Source organism: Haliotis rufescens, unplaced genomic scaffold (genome assembly GCF_023055435.1).
Source record: "Haliotis rufescens isolate VD_foot unplaced genomic scaffold, xgHalRufe1.0.p SCAF_8, whole genome shotgun sequence".
Lineage (NCBI taxonomy): Eukaryota > Metazoa > Mollusca > Gastropoda > Lepetellida > Haliotidae > Haliotis > Haliotis rufescens.
Genome location: NW_025964372.1, coordinates 42381906 through 42398277, shown reverse-complemented (window position 1 = coordinate 42398277; position 16372 = coordinate 42381906). Strand labels below are relative to the sequence as shown.

Here is a 16372-nt window from a genome sequence, read left to right as displayed (position 1 = left end):
ACTTACCACCTCCTGACGAGTAGGCTGAGCAAGTCTCACAACAGCCATAGGCATTGTTTTCAATGTAACAAAGACTTTTCCGTTCCTGAGTAATACCAGTGTCACAGTCAGAGTAACGATCACCATATGTGCAATTTGCTGGAAAACATACAATTCAATAATATGAATATTGACGAAATACACACATTGTGTTAAAGGCATGAAGCTTTGCATGTCAAACTGTTAATAAACCAATTGTAATATTGTGATTGATAATATCTGATCCATTCTGAATAGTTCATAAGATTAGCAGAATTGTGTTAGGATTCATGTTAATATTGACAATGGTTAGCATTGTGTAATTACACCTGCCAAAATCAGAATACGGAAGAAATACACACTTTGGGTTAAAGTATTCAAAGTATTGTACCATAACATATTTCACCACCAACTAAATCCAACATGACTGCCATGACCATTTGAAACAAAATAAAACTGTTAATAGATATGTTGTAATATTGTGACTGATTACACGTGGTCCTTTCTGAAAAGTTCCTAATATAAGGATACATGATTTAAGTTTCCTGTAGAGGAAACATAGTGGAGAGGTAAATATAGAGTAGCGTCAAAATGCTAACTTATGATAATACTGACAATGGTCAACAGTTTGCAGAAATATAAACCTTTGATGTTTCTACGAAGCAGTTATTAGTAGATATATTACTATAAACTAATGAGCCATAATGCTCTGTAGGTTACCCATAACTTCCTCAATTCTATCAAACATTAGATCATAATACAACTGTAAACATGAATATACAAAAACAATTAATAAACGTTTCTACCCACAGGTGGCTACTGGGAGCGAAAGGCAACACCTATGTGAGATGAGGTGAAATTGGGTTTAACGTCGCCTCCAAGATTATTGCACTTATAAAGCGACATGCATGCACGTGTGTGTGTGGCTGCTTGTACTATTTCGGACTGATGCCGATTTATAGTGCTAGTACATTGAGATACCATGCTGCAGTTTAACACGAATACCCCACTCAGACACAGTATACTGACTCCGAGCCGACCAGTCCTTGATTTTAGCCCCTTAATGCCGAGCGCCAGGCAGGGTAACAAACAACAAGTACCATCTTTTAACGTCTTTTTGGTATGACGCGGCCGGGGATCGAACCCCGTACCTTCCGCTCTCCGGGCGGACGCTCTACCATAAGACCACGGAGGCGGTCTGCAACACCCTTGCAACTATGATATATGTACCCGTCAATAACCTAAATGTTGCAGATTAGAAGTTGAGGAAATCCCTTAATTTCGATGATCAGGAGTATGTTATGTATGAGGCCAATCCTTTGTGCTCAAATAAAAAAAACTTACGGCCTGTCCAATAACTTTTAATAATGATAACTGCAGAAACTCGAAAATGAGATTTAGACTTATATAATCCTTATAAACTACAACTTGAATGATTGACTAAATCATCCAAAACCCAAACCAGACCTCACCAAAACCCCTATTGTCTGTACTTACCACCTCCTGACGAGTAGGCTGAGCAAGTCTCACAACAGCCATAAGTATTGTTTTCATTGTAACAAAGACGTTTCTGCTCCTGAGTAATACCAGTGTCACAGTCAGAGTAACGATCACCATATGTGCAATTTGCTGGAAAACATACAATTCAATAATATGAAGATTGAAGAAATACACACATTGTCTTGAACCTTGAACGTAAACATTTGACTGATACACTCGACATATATAGTGGACACATTTATTTGAGTGATACACTGGACTGATACATTGGATTGATATACTGGTCTGATACATTGGATTGGTACATTGAACTGGTACATTGGATTAAAACAATTGACTTATACATTGGATTGATAAATTGGTCTGATGCAATCAATTAATACATCGGACTAATATAGGGGACTTCTACATTGAATTAATTCATTAGACCTATACACTGGACTAATAGATTAGGTTGAAGTGATACATTGGACTGATACATTGAATTGATACATTGGACTGATGCGTTGAACTGATACATTGAACTGATACAGTGGACTGATGAATTTGGTCACAGATCCGGTATTAAATCAAGTATTTTGATTGTATGTTAAGGGGGGATAATCCCAGTTTGGAATTGGTGAAAGACATCTAATCATTTAAAAAGTATTTTATTCCATAGAATAACTTACTGCCACTCATTAACGTTAACAAATTAACATTTTAATGATTTCAACCTCACATTTCAGTATGCAAACTTTCGACTTACCAGTGTCTGTATTTATAAGATTCTCCGAAACTCAAACCGTCTAAAGGTCTCTATCATTACTTACCTACTGCCGACTTGAAAAGTGGACATGTTTCACAACAACCCCTGGCATTTCCTTCAACGTAGCATAAACGTTTCGTGTCCTGAGTTAATGTGTCACAGTTTCTAAATCGATCTCCATATGGGCAGTTTTCTAGAACAAACGAAATATACAAGTACACATAAGAAATATGAGGCAAATAAATACAAACGTATCTTAATCGTGAAGATGACCCGTTGGTTAACACATCAGTCAATATGTCCATGTTCAACAGACACTGATGGCAACATTCCAAATGACACAAACCGTAGGGGAGGTACGTAAACCACGTGCTGAGTACCACAGAGGAGTGGATGTCGTACTGGATTATCACGTGGTACTTGTATCCTCAATTCACATTTTGGAAGAGGATTTCGAGTTTTGTTTGGTTCTTGTTTCTAAACACTAAACTATTGAACAATAGTTTATCATTGTTAATTATTCTAAGAAAACTACCTCTATTACATATCTGCCATAGATCCTGCATTTTGGCTTCAATCACACTAACTAAAATCTTCAGATTTTAAACAGACGTCCTCTTCACTGTCAATCTCACAATTAGTTGTCGCCAAGTAGTCTCGTAACTACCCAAGCCATGACGTCATAATGGCGGTAACACCACTTTCATCTACTACTTGAGTTAGACGAATTCGAGACGTGGGAGGGAGTAATTCGTATGTAAAGAGGTGGTATTTTTTTAATTATTAACAATGATAAACTTTTGTTCTGTAATTCTAACGAAGCTTCTCCCTCTATTACAATTCTGCCATAAATCTTGGCTTCAATCACACTAACTAAAATCTTCAGATTTCAACAGACGTCCTCTTCACTGTCAATCAAACAATAAGTTGTCGCCAATTAGTCTCGTAACTACCCATGCCATCACTTAATAATTGTGGCAACACCACTTTCATCTACTTCTAGAGGCAGACGAATTCGAGGCATGGGAGGGAGTAATTCGTATGTAAAAGAGGCAGTATATTTAGAATAGCCATGATAAACCATTGTTCAATAATTCTTACGAAGCTTCTACCTCTGTTACATATCTACCAGAATATACCAGAGGGACCCCTGCGTAAGTGACAGCAAAACTCTTCTGGAAACCATTATGTACTGATTCTAATCCTACTTGAGATAATTTCCTCTGAAATTCCCCTTAAGGACTTGAAAATCAGATACTGTGTCAAGAATCAGTCAAATATGTGATATTCACACTAGATTTACCGTCATATTTGCTGATCTTGATCGTAAATAAATCTGGATTTGTGACTTTTAATACCGACGATTACGTCACTTCCGTTTATTACCCCACTTCCGGTTATGACCTCACTTCCGGATTGTCACTTCCCCCTTTTGGTGATGACGTCTTTCTAGGTCTATTTCTACCCGAAAGGTGTCATTTAGCAACTTTGTTCCGGTGCTGACGTCACTTTCGGTTATTCTCTCACTTCCGGTAATGAAGTCACTTCCGGTCTAATGGTGATAGTTGATATTTGAGGTGCTTCTTATACTACCTACACCTGATATGCAGAATGATAATCAAGGGTATCGGGGGATGAAGGTCTCCCCGAACTTGCCACAGCTTCTGAGGCAAGTTCAGATTATACGGATGTCTGCATCTTCTGCATGAAAACTTCCAGGCTAGATGTAGACTGGGCAGATTTTCGTGAAATATGCTGGACGAAGTGGTAACTGTATAGGTTCCTCCATTTGTAGCTTAAGTAGTCTGGGGAACCACGCCCTGCTGGGCCATATTGAAGCTGTCAGTATTATTACACAATCTGTCTCCTCCACCTCGTGGATGACTTTGTCAAGGAGAGACCATTGTGGGAATGCGTAGGCGAATAGATTGGTCCAATCCATCGAAAGAGCGTCGATCCGGTGAGCTCTTTGGACGTGAACTGGGCTGACATAAACCGGAAGTTGGTTGTTCTGGCAGGTGGCGAATAGATATATATGTGGTATGTCCCATAACCTTGTTTATCCAGGTGAAGATCTGGGGATGTAATGTCCATTCTGTTGCCACTATTCTCCCCCGAAAGACTGTCGGTCAGTTTGTTCCGTTTCCCGGGTATATGTCTCGCTTCGATCCAGCAAATGAAGGAGTCTGCCCAGGCAAACAATCGTGTAGTCTTCATCATCAGGGTGATGGGTCTGGTTTCTCCCTGCTTCTGAATATAGGCCACTACAGTGGTGTTGTCCGTGGCTATGAGAACAGATGACAGATGAAGACATATCCTCAATTCCAGGATGGCGTTATATATGGCCTTCATTTCTCTGCAGTTGATATGAAGGTTTTTCTCCTCTGTGTTTCACGATCCCTGTACTATGAGATCGTCCATATGGGCTCCCCATCCCGAATCAGACGCGTCTGTGAATATATGGTGCTCTTGCGTCGGATATATCAGAGGGATGCCACTCATCACATGTTCTCTGGGATTCCACCAATGGAGGTCTCATAGTAATCTGGGAGTTAACTGAGTCAGGAACTCTTGGCCGTGAGATCGTATATAGTTGACACATGTCTGTAGAGGACGTAGCATCAGCCTTCCTCTGAAGATCATAACCTGTAGAGACGTACAGTTGCCTTGAAGAGACATACCACCTCGGCGACTTGCTGGGTTGACTTGAAAGTGATTGAATCATCTCTATAGACTTATCGAATCGATCCTCCGATGAGCATAGATATCCCCTGTCTAACTGGAATCTTACTCTGATATATATAATGTCTTGAGCCGGAGTAGTCTCTGACTTGGATGGATTGACTAGAAGGCCTAGGTAGGTCATAAGTTGGACCATGAATATCATGTTCTGATGTAGCTGATCTTTTCCTTGGTCTGCCGCTAGGAAGTCGCCCAGATAGCTTTAGATTCGAACTAGCTGGAGGTGAGCGAACTTGATGACTGGTGCTGTAATCCTGGTGAATAGCCAAGGCTCTATTGCTATCTCGAATGGTAGGACTTGGAATTCGTAGCGTCGACCATTGAAGCGTAGATACTTACAAGAGGATGGGTTTCTCGAGACATGAAGATATGCATCTGTTAGTCTTGGCGGATAAGCCAGTCCCCTTTCTTCAACCTAGACCATAATTTCCGTACGGACTCCATCTGGAATTTTGGTACCAGATCTCTTGATGAGGGTTTGTAAATTTATAATCATCCTCATCTCGGTTGTATTTTTTTCCAGAAGACCAGAGAGTAAAAACCCTTGGCTCGGGCCAGGTGATATCTTCGGCCCACGGCATGTGTGTTCAGGATCGGGTGTTTCCTGAAGTGTAGCTTGTATCTGTGATCCACGACGTGTGGAATCCAGTGGGCGGGCATAACCTGCTTCCAATTTTTGGTGTATGACAGTAGACGCCTTCCCAGTGGGCCCGGATTCGGCATTATGTTGAAACACGATAGGCGTAAAACGCAGTCCATAGACATAGCCAGGATAATGGATATAATGGATAATTGTCGCATTCTGCGTATATACCGTAGGTTTCGTCACGCTCCGGTGACCATGATTCCGGTATAATCTGTCTCTCTGTGGCTTGTGGTCCGTGGATAGCGGAAGCCATGCGGTTGCTGTACTTTACGCCGGCTGGGTAATCCCGTGTGGGCCGTGCGGCTGTCTTGGGAACCGTTGGCTGATAAAGGTCATACGGTAAGCCGTGGTCGGTCGGCTGGGTAGCCGTGGGTGGCTGGCCCATGGAGTCCGTGTCACCGTTCAGCGTCTGGCTGGTGTGGCTGGCTGGCTTGGTTGCCGTGGACGGCCTGTCCATGGATACCGTGCCGTTCCCGTACGGTATTCTCCCTCAGTTGGGTAACCCCTGCTGGCTTCCACACGGCTGGTCGGTTGGCTGACCGTACTGCTCAGGTTGCTGGTCTATTGTAGATGGGCCTACGGCCGTGGAAGAAGATCGGATAGTCCTTGCCAGAGTCACGGCCTCGGTCATCTTGGAGAAAGATCTTCTCGGATGTGTTACCTCCATTACTCACATCTCTTCTCCTTGGTGCAGGTCATACCTCTGCACTTCATGCAGTTTTCATGAGTATCTCCCCTGACCATATTACTGTGGGAGTTAACTCCAGCACACACAGAAAAAAGTGATGTTGCCGCCATTATGGCTTCATGTCTTGGGTAGTTTCGAGACTACTTGGCGACAACTATTTGTGTGATTGACAATGAGAAGGACGTCTGTTGAAAATCTTAACATTTTAGTAAGTGTGATTGAAGCCAAAATACAGGATTTATGATTTATATATGTACCAGAGGTAGATGTTTTGTTAGAATTGTTTCTAGAACAGAAAAGCAGCGTAAACTCTTTGCTCACAATTCATTTTTCCCGGAAAACCAGCATGTAAAAAAGAACTGATATTGCCGTTGATTAATTCTTTTTCAAAAACAAACTATTTGCTGCAACAAAAATATCAGCTCAGTCACCCCCACCCCCAACCCACCACCACCACCTCACTCCACCCACGATCCCATAGACAGCACCATTACAAAGTATTCCCCATTGGAACATGATATTTTCTCTGTACATATCGAATACATGAAACATGTAGTTGTAAAGCTCATTAGATTTATACTTAGAAATATTGCCAAATAAAGTTAAACACATTCTGTACAATATGCTTGAAATGACTTATCGAGAGACTACTATCATTAAGAAATAAGTACCGTCATTTCTCTTGTAAACAGGACAGGTCTCACAGCAGGCAGTCAAATTACCAGGATTGTAGCACAAACGTGGTGTTGCACCTATCAGCTCAGCACATGTTCTATTGCCCGGGTACACGATTGGCTGGTTCCCAAAGAGACAGTCAGCTGAAATTAATGGCAGGTGTCCGAAAGTGATCATTGTATTCAAGGAAAAGATGTCGTCCAGGATATCATGGTTTGCTCTGACGAGGTAAGAATACACACCAAGAAAAAAGTCAAGTACCACTTACTGTTTCTTAAATTTGTATCCTGTATTAATGTTCTGACGACAAACATTTGTTTTTGTTCACCGTGTGACATACTCGAATTGAAATACAGAATATCGAATATTTATAATCATTAATTTATTTTGTGACTGTTCCATGGCAATATGACTATCACTACCATTTCAGATGCTCCTTTGCTTCTTTAAATAATATTATGTACACTGTTTTTTGTCAGTATAGAAGAACATTGAATGTTTTTTTTGCCAAGTTTTCATCACGTATCGATTGTATCGGAATGTATCGATTGGTGGTCTGATGTGCTACGACACATTTGGCAAAGTTGCATCCCTGCTAGTGGATTCGAATTCACAGATTCACCTTCGTTAAGATTCGTGGTTTGTCAGAATCATACCCATTCTCCCGAGAAGCCGTTCCTCTGACTTATGTGTAAACGTATACTTACTATTGTTTTGTTCTGGTGCATCTATGGAAAACACACACTGTCCAGCAACACACCACTGAAATCACAGCGCAACACATATAACACTACTAATGATAATAATAACAACATTTTATGAAACATTTATTGCAATTTTTACGCCTATCGACTTATACAGTCCAATTGCATGAACATGTTTACATTCAATTTCCATTCACAGTTCCCTGGGAAGTGCATGCACATGTTAACATGGGTTAAACACAGACACATATGATGTTCAGATGGCTTACCTTTTTATTGCCACATGACGTTCCTTCTGCAGCGTTTCGGAACGACTGAAGCTGTTCCTTGCCACAGACCATTCTCTTGCATATGTTTTCTGAATTACCTATGTCAATATCCTGTAAAGACCATGTTCAATAGTGAGTAAAATGTCTATAGTGATAATGAAAATATACCAGTAAGACAGTTTTACACCTGTCTAGTATATGATGGACCAAGCAGGATTTCTTCTAATGCTAATAAATATATTTTTCGTACTGATCGCAAGACGAAGCCTGGCCCAAACATCATTTGACACTGCGTGTGAACGTCGTAGAGCTGTCCCGGCATCGTCCCCGTGATGTTTGTCACAGAAGCCGGCTCGAGACTCGTCTGTAGGCATTGCTGTTGGGCATTTGTACTGAAAAATATACGATACTGAATAGGAAATATCACGGCTGTATTGTGTTATATGGATATACTCATGGGCATAGGCACCAGCACATATTGTAAAATGTCACAATATTGTAGGTGAGGTGAGGAGAAATATTCTTTTTATGTCGCGTCCAAGATTATTGCACTTATATAGCGATGTGCATGCACGTGTGTGTGTGTGTGTGTGTGTGTGTGTGTGTGTGTGTGTGTGTGTGCGCGTGCGTGTGGGTGTGTGCGTGCGCGCGCGTTTGTGGCTCCTTGTAATAGTCCGGACTGATGCCGATTGATAGTGCTAGCCCACTAAGATACCTTGCCGCAGTTTAACATGAATAACCCTCTCAGACACAGTATGCTGACTCCGAGCCGACCAGTCCTTGTTTTAGCCCCTTAATGCCGAGCGCCAGACAGGGTAGCAACAAGTACCATCTTTCAAGGTCTATTCGCATGACGCGGCCGGGGTCGAACCCCGGACCTTCCGCTCTCCGACGGACGCTCTAGACCACGGATGCGGTCCATAATGCTGTAAATACGTTACGCAGAGTTATTAATTTTGCCTTAGCTGCGCCAGCAACCGACGGTCTTGGTTTCGGATTCCAGTGAACACACCACCACACATATTCACTCCTAACAATGTGTCACCTTTACCAATCACCTTTCGCACTAACCAAGTTGAAAATATATTGGTTTGGAAAACATATTTTAACAGGGCTAATGGAAAACAACTCACTGAAACTCAGCTTTTATTGTAAATAATACTTTATAATTGACAAGTTGATTTTGGCTAAATCAAAGGATAAGTAATGTATTCATAGTCAGGAAAGAAATGCCGTGGACAAAGGTAATGAAATAATTCTTAGATACACCTAACAAATTTATTGTATTAGATGACTTATCATGGGCAAGCACACAACCACTTTGGCATACACCGTATAAAATGAATCACGTGAAAAGCTGTCGACAGCAAATGTCTGACACCCCAAAACGAGTCGGATTATTCCAGATCTTCAGTAATAAAGTGTTCATTTCACATATAGGTTTGAGTGTTAAGGTTGTTTTTATTATGGCACCAAATTTCTATATAAGATAGCTACACGTTAAATCGCTAAGAAGATGAAGAACTATTTCACGATAAAACATTGTTCTATCATGACGTCATTTCTGGAGATTCGAACATGCGCTCGTAATCTGATGACGTCGTAAATTGGATGACGTTATTTTTGAGAGGTAAGTGAGTTGTTCCCCATAGATGTAGCTGGACACAGCAGATACACGCAATAGCTAAACGATCGTATCCAAAAGTGGAAGAGATATGACAATCGGTATTGGAAGAAACGGTGCAGATAATCTACGTGACAGTTGTGATAATACCAAACTTAACCCCCCTTGTACACAAAATGGAATTGTCCGACATTGCCGAGGTTTGACTGTATTCAGGGTGTCATCATTATTTTAAATATGGATTACTGTCTTTAAAGCTTGTACAATTTATTGACATCCTTCAAAAGGCTGTACAAAATGTTCATATCTCATATATGATTTAAACGTCTCGTGGTCGTTGTTTTATCGTACAGTTTATTCTCCCTGCAGTGTTTTATTGTACGATAAATAACTCCCTCTCGTCGTTTATTTCTTAAATATGTCGAGTTCAAACGATATACATATTTTATAATGCACACACAAATCGTCTTTACAAGTAACATTCACTCAATAGATAAAGAAACTACCTTCTCACTTTTGAATCCTGATCCAAAATCTAGCTTGGCTACATTTAAACAAAATGGTTAACTGTTTATAGTAAAACCTTGTTAACCTGAGGCTCCCATCAAATAAAACGTATAAAAACATGTACCGTATTCGACGTAATAAGCGCCCAGGGCGCTTTCAAAATTAGAAATAGGGGGCTCTTATCAGAATATTATTTTGGTGAAAAAAAACCAGGGTTGAAAGATAAATTTTGTGGTTTAACCTGACATCCTGAAATGTTTATATACGAGAGATACATTTTTCCAGAATTTAATTGCTCATAATTAAGGGTGCATATAACACACGAGTGCGTATTATACGCGAATACATATGTGTTGTGTACATTGATCAATCGGAAGGGGTGCTAATTGGGATTGTTCACCAGCCAAAATATCAGCAAATATCGCCGTTGGCGCTTATTGGAGCGGGGCGCTTATTACGTCGAATACGGTAATTGATCGCATGATCAGGAACAGTTAATATAGTGGTCACCACTTCATTATACCTGTCTGCCTGTCTGTCTGTCTGTCTGTCTGTCTGTCTATCCGTCTGTTTGGAAATACATGTATGGTACCCCCATCTCCCATGTCGATGTTTGTCAGGTTTCTTTTCCATTTATTTACTTTTTCACTGTTTCGTCTTTCATACCAACCCGTTTGTCAGGATTCCTTGGATGAAGGTTTGAAAGTAGCGTGACGAGCATGTAGAAAAGACGTAGTAGTTGTTGTGGTCAAGAACATGGGTCGTGCTGTACCCGCTGCCGGTCATGATGTACTTGTATGTAGAGTTACACATGTTGTTGTATTCCCCGTCGTGCCTGGCGCTGAGCCTGCAAAATACCAGGTTCAATTTACAAGATATATTCACTCTCTACATCACCCTATTTTTTTCAATATTCTAGCACCATCCCATGCGTTTCACACACAGCATCAATGAAGGGATTTAACCCAAGAAATTTTTATGCTGAGAAATTGCTTTATTCACACAGTTAAGCGTCCTTGAAGATCCGGGGTAGAATAGGTCTTCAGCAACCCTTACTTGCCCTTAAAGGCGATAATGCTTGTCGTAAGAGGCGACTAACGGGATCGGGTGGTCAGGCTCGCTGACTTGGTTGAAGTATGTCATCGATCCCCATTGCGTCCCGATGCTCATGACATCAATCACTGGATTGTCTCGATTATTTACAAACAGCTGGAATATTGGTGAGTGCGACGTAAAACAACAAACTAACCAACCAACTTGAGATTAGGTTAACATAAATAGCAACAAATGTCCAGTACATGTGTCGTTTCCGGGTTTTTCATGCCGCGTATATATTATGGATTTTGCATGTATATATTAGTAATCTGGCGTAGATTCGAAATCACTGGCGACCAATAAATATGAACTATTAAAAAACCCATGGTAAACTATACATTAAAAACACTTACGCATGTCCGACTTCGTGTGTTGTGACGAGCATGTCGTCAATCAGATTGTCAGTGTATTCCACAGCTGACACACTGTTATATGGTGTTTCACATATTGTTCCTACATATGCATATCCTGTGACAAAACGACGATGGAAACTGAGCATGAAACACATTAACATATAGCAGGAAAGCGTATTTTTTTAAACCTTCTTTAGAAATATTCCAGGAATATCACAATGGGTGTTCCTAGAAATGGGCTTCAAACCCCGTCTTCAGCGTGATGAGCGAACGCTTCAACCACCAGGTTACCCAACCACCTCATGTATCAAGAAATACCTGCTGTTGCCATTTGCATTGCTTACCTTAAAAAGCTAGACTCAATTATGAAGGTTACAGTGATTATATGCATTTATGATGATGCGAAATATTTACATTTAGTACTAACTACTAAATGACTTTATCGCGCGTATCCAAACCATGGGCTAATTACGTCTGTAACCCAATCAACCCCCGTAACTCAATCACCCCGGGCCACCACTCGGCACCGTGCCCGGGGAATAATCCCGCGCAAGCATCATCCCGCCTTTGTTAGTCCGTCATTCGCGAACAGCCCTTCCCCAAGTACACACGTGTGTCACTGTATCTAATCGCTTTTGCTTTGAATACCACCTATTTCAGCACTCGCCGTATCGCATTTATGCCGTTCTACTCCCGAACTAGGCACGTGTAGCTCTTAATCCCATATGAAAACACCAACTTTAGATTCGCGTGGTATCTCTGGTACCACATTCTTTTCTGTAACGCAGATGGCCTAGGTTATGATGATAGTTCGGATAACATTCGTAGAAAATATAGACTGAATGACACGACAGAGTGAGAGCCGTTTAACGCCGCTTTAAACCGCATGCCGGTTAGCGAGGCCGACGGTGACGCGGCTTGGCCAGCCAATCACATCGCAGGATACGGGGATTCCCTTTCCTTCCGTGCGGACGGAAAAGACGCGCACGTCAAACAAACGGTGAGGGAAAAAAAAAAAAAAAAAAAAAAAAAAAAATCTGGCGTGGCGAGTATGTCGACCTCGGCACAATCCTACCAGACACCGAGGGAAGTCACGAGGACGGTACGATTACCATGGCGTACGACTCCTCAGGTTAGGTAATTTTTAAACCAATAAAGCAGCAACCAAAGCGCCTGTCCCTGGCAAGCTGGACTTCAGCTTTCCACATTTTCATGTGTATATATGTTAGTAGGCACTCCGAGGTCCGCACAACCCAGGGGTTGCTGTCCTACATGGAAACCATAAGAACGGCGGCACTTCGATTCGGGGGGATGCCCGGTCAACCTACGACCAACAATTCCGACACAGAATGTCAAGGGACCCCTCACGACGCTGGGACAACATCGACGGGGAGTTGTGGCTGAAGTACATGGTAACACAGCCGGTACTACAACCACAATCAGGCGGACGGGGCGCAATGACACGCGTACAGGGGGACATCGCCAGTCAGGTATGCTGGGATTTCAATAAATTTGGCTGTAGCAGGGTCAACTGTAAGTACACTCACAAATGCGGTAAGTGTGGCAAACATTCCCATAGCTCTAGGACCTGCAGATCAGAATCCCAGAGTCCAAGATCAAGGAGGCATCAAGGGAAATCCAAGACATCCTGTCAACAGGTAACATCAAGGTCACAAAAATGGCCCTTCAGTCCCTCATAGGCAAGCTTAACTTTATGTGCAGGGCTATACCAATGGCAAGGGCATTCAGCCGCAGGCTAACCGATCTGCTTAGCAAAGGTAAGCAACCATTTCACCACATTAGGATTACCAGCTGGGTCAAGGAAGACCTACAAATGTGGTTAACATTTCTTACGAGTTATAAAGGCATTTCAGTGTTTCAGGACCAACTATGGGTGGACAGCGATTTCCTCCAGCTGTTTTCAGACGCAGCGGGTGGCGCCAGCTTCGGGGCCTACATGCAGGGCAAATGGTTTAACGGCGCATGGCCACCCCAGTGGGTGACGGATGGAACTACACGGGACTTGACGCTACCTTGACATCATGGCATCAACCCTTCGGATACAACCCCAGCTTCCTGACACCAAGATCATCGCATCCTCAATGCTGCACAGGTGCTACTGGCACGATGCCAGGGACCCACTAAAGATCGAGGGGATGCGGAAGAATATCAACCGTCGACTGGCCAACCGAGTCAAAGAGCTCGGCGGTACAATGGTGCCACATCCCCAGATCCTGGCATCAGACAAGACATGGTACGCCTGGGAGGGCGTCCACCTCAGTGACAAAGGACTGTGTGTGTTTACAGACAATTTATTGCATGCCCTGGCGCTTGTTATCTGCACAGGTTTGTGTTTCCTTTCAGTACATAGGCAAGCCGGGCAACAATGCTATCTCCGCGTATCGCGTGGCCGTGGGTGTGGGGTAGCACTCTGGTGCTTTGTGGCGGGGTTCTTGTGGGCTACACTGCTAGTAACAAATTAACTTGCTTCCAAATTAATACTCGTGCTTAAGGCTACCTGCTTTTCAGCGGGAACCTTTCCGGGGTTACCTGCTTCTCAGTGGGAACCTTGTCTTTCCCGACTTTTCAGCCGGGGAATCGTAAAATAACATACGTTGGGGCAAACAATTGCCACGTATATGGGCCCGGCGGAAGTCGTCTTGTCAAGCGGTAGCTGACAGTTGGGTCCGCGGCGTGGGAGCCGCACAATGGTTTTGCTAATGGGGCCGGGCAGTGGGATCTGCTTTGGCCGGCTACCTGGGGCCGGGCAGCGGTAGTCTGACTTAGGCCAGCAGCGTGGAGATGCTTTTGGCAGCGTGGGAGTTGCCAAGCAATGGTAGCGGTTAAATATGCTACCGTGGGGGCCGGACAGCGGAAGCAGTCTCAGGCCAGCAGCGCTAGCTGCAATCGCCGTTGGCCACGCGCGTGGCCATGGCAACGGTAGCATTTTGGTATACACAATTAGCAGCTAAGTAGCCCACTAGTACCTGCACATCCTCGGCCATTTAACCCAATCTCATCTTCTGTTTTTATTTTAGGCACGGGCATCCACGGCTCGGTGGCCCGTGCCTCTCCTTGGCATATCGCGGGATAATTACATTTAGTACTAACTACTAAATGACTTTATCGCGCGTATCCAAACCATGGGCTAATTACGTCTGTAACCCAATCACCCCCCGTAACTCAATCACCCCGGGCCACCACTCGGCACCGTGCCCGGGGAATAATCCCGCGCAAGCATCATCCCGCCTTTGTTAGTCCGTCATTCGCGAACAGCCCTTCCCAAAGTACACACGTGTGTCACTGTATCTAATCGCTTTCCCACCCACCCACCCAGCTTGCCACTCCTTTTCTTTCCTTTTCAGCCTGACGTGTCCTCTTCACCTGGAATGCTAATCACTTCTTTTCTTCAGCGTTTATTCTATTACAGGTACCAGCAGAGCGGATTGTTTATATGTAAATAAACCTGTACATATGTAAAATAGGTTTCCAGGGCGCTTGTATATAAGGACATACTCTTAAACGATTCTGATATATGTAAATAAACATGACTTCCTTATAGCTGTAGATATGTATATATGCAATACCTGTCTCAACAATAAACTATGTCGAGGTGTGCGGGGTTCTTGTGGGCTACACTGCTAGTAACAAATTAACTTGCTTCCAAATTAATACTCGTGCTTAAGGCTACCTGCTTTTCAGCGGGAACCTTTCCGGGGTTACCTGCTTCTCAGTGGGAACCTTGTCTTTCCCGACTTTTCAGCCGGGGAATCGTAAAATAACATACGTTGGGGCAAACAATTGCCACGTATATGGGCCCGGCGGCGGAAGTCGTCTTGTCAAGCGGTAGCTGACAGTTGGGTCCGCGGCGTGGGAGCCGCACAATGGTTTTGCTAATGGGGCCGGGCAGTGGGATCTGCTTTGGCCGGCTACCTGGGGCCGGGCAGCGGTAGTCTGACTTAGGCCAGCAGCGTGGAGATGCTTTTGGCAGCGTGGGAGTTGCCAAGCAATGGTAGCGGTTAAATATGCTACCGTGGGGGCCGGACAGCGGAAGCAGTCTCAGGCCAGCAGCGCTAGCTGCAATCGCCGTTGGCCACGCGCGTGGCCATGGCAACGGTAGCATTTTGGTATACGCAAGGAATGTTCTGGGTAGAACAGATGAACATGAAAATGACAATACCTTTAACACTGGGTAAAGAACAACACATATATCACTATGATTTGTTTGTAATTTGTCTAAAGCAAATCCTTAGCCATTTCATATATCAATTAAACAGAAGTATATTAGTTTTTCTGAAGGAAATCAAGAGGCGATATGAGTAATGTCTTTCTAAACACGAATAATTATAATATAATATGACCACAATTAGTTTTCCTTTTGAGTACACATCAAGGTATCCCCGAACCAAGTGTTACAAAAGGCATGTATACATTGCTAAAATATTTAGATTCTCAATCCAAAATCAACGAATGATTTGAGAAAATATACTACGACTCACCAAGCAGGTTACTCGTTTTTCCGGTGTTTGCCACAATGAACAGATCGTTCCTAAAACGAATTGGTAACATGACATGATCTTTGAGCACCGACAGAGATTAAGCAGGACAGAGTATCACCATATTAATGATAGCCCTGGATTCTTTAATTGAGAGAGTTAATTAAGTTTAAGCATAATTTTAGTCATATATCCACGTGTTAGATTTATGTTTGATGTTCTAAAGAGTCAGTAGCCAAATTGCCTTGTGTCGTTTCTTTCTTCGATTCATTGAAAATATTTCGTTTCCGATACTGACTTTTAGTTC

At 42.9% G+C, this 16372-nt stretch overlaps 1 protein-coding gene across 4 annotated transcripts in view; it reads right to left on the bottom strand.

Moving 5' to 3' along the window:
• Positions 1–16372, bottom strand: part of LOC124114973 (mucin-2-like) — a 114796-nt gene that overhangs the window by 80719 nt on the left and 17705 nt on the right. For 3 of the 4 annotated variants that reach the window (XM_048389168.1, XM_048389166.1, XM_048389167.1), the window contains exons 9-18: positions 16069–16118; positions 11570–11684; positions 10792–10968; positions 8241–8382; positions 7991–8101; positions 7725–7779; positions 7014–7160; positions 2331–2459; positions 1516–1647; positions 7–138 (exon numbers count right to left, since the gene is read on the bottom strand). In XM_048389168.1, the coding sequence (XP_048245125.1) occupies positions 7–138; positions 1516–1647; positions 2331–2459; positions 7014–7160; positions 7725–7779; positions 7991–8101; positions 8241–8382; positions 10792–10968; positions 11570–11684; positions 16069–16118 (1190 nt within the window). Of the gene's footprint in view, positions 1–6; positions 139–1515; positions 1648–2330; positions 2460–7013; positions 7161–7724; positions 7780–7990; positions 8102–8240; positions 8383–10791; positions 10969–11569; positions 11685–16068; positions 16119–16372 lie in introns of those variants that run through there. The other variant, XR_007219344.1, reaches the window with a different exon arrangement.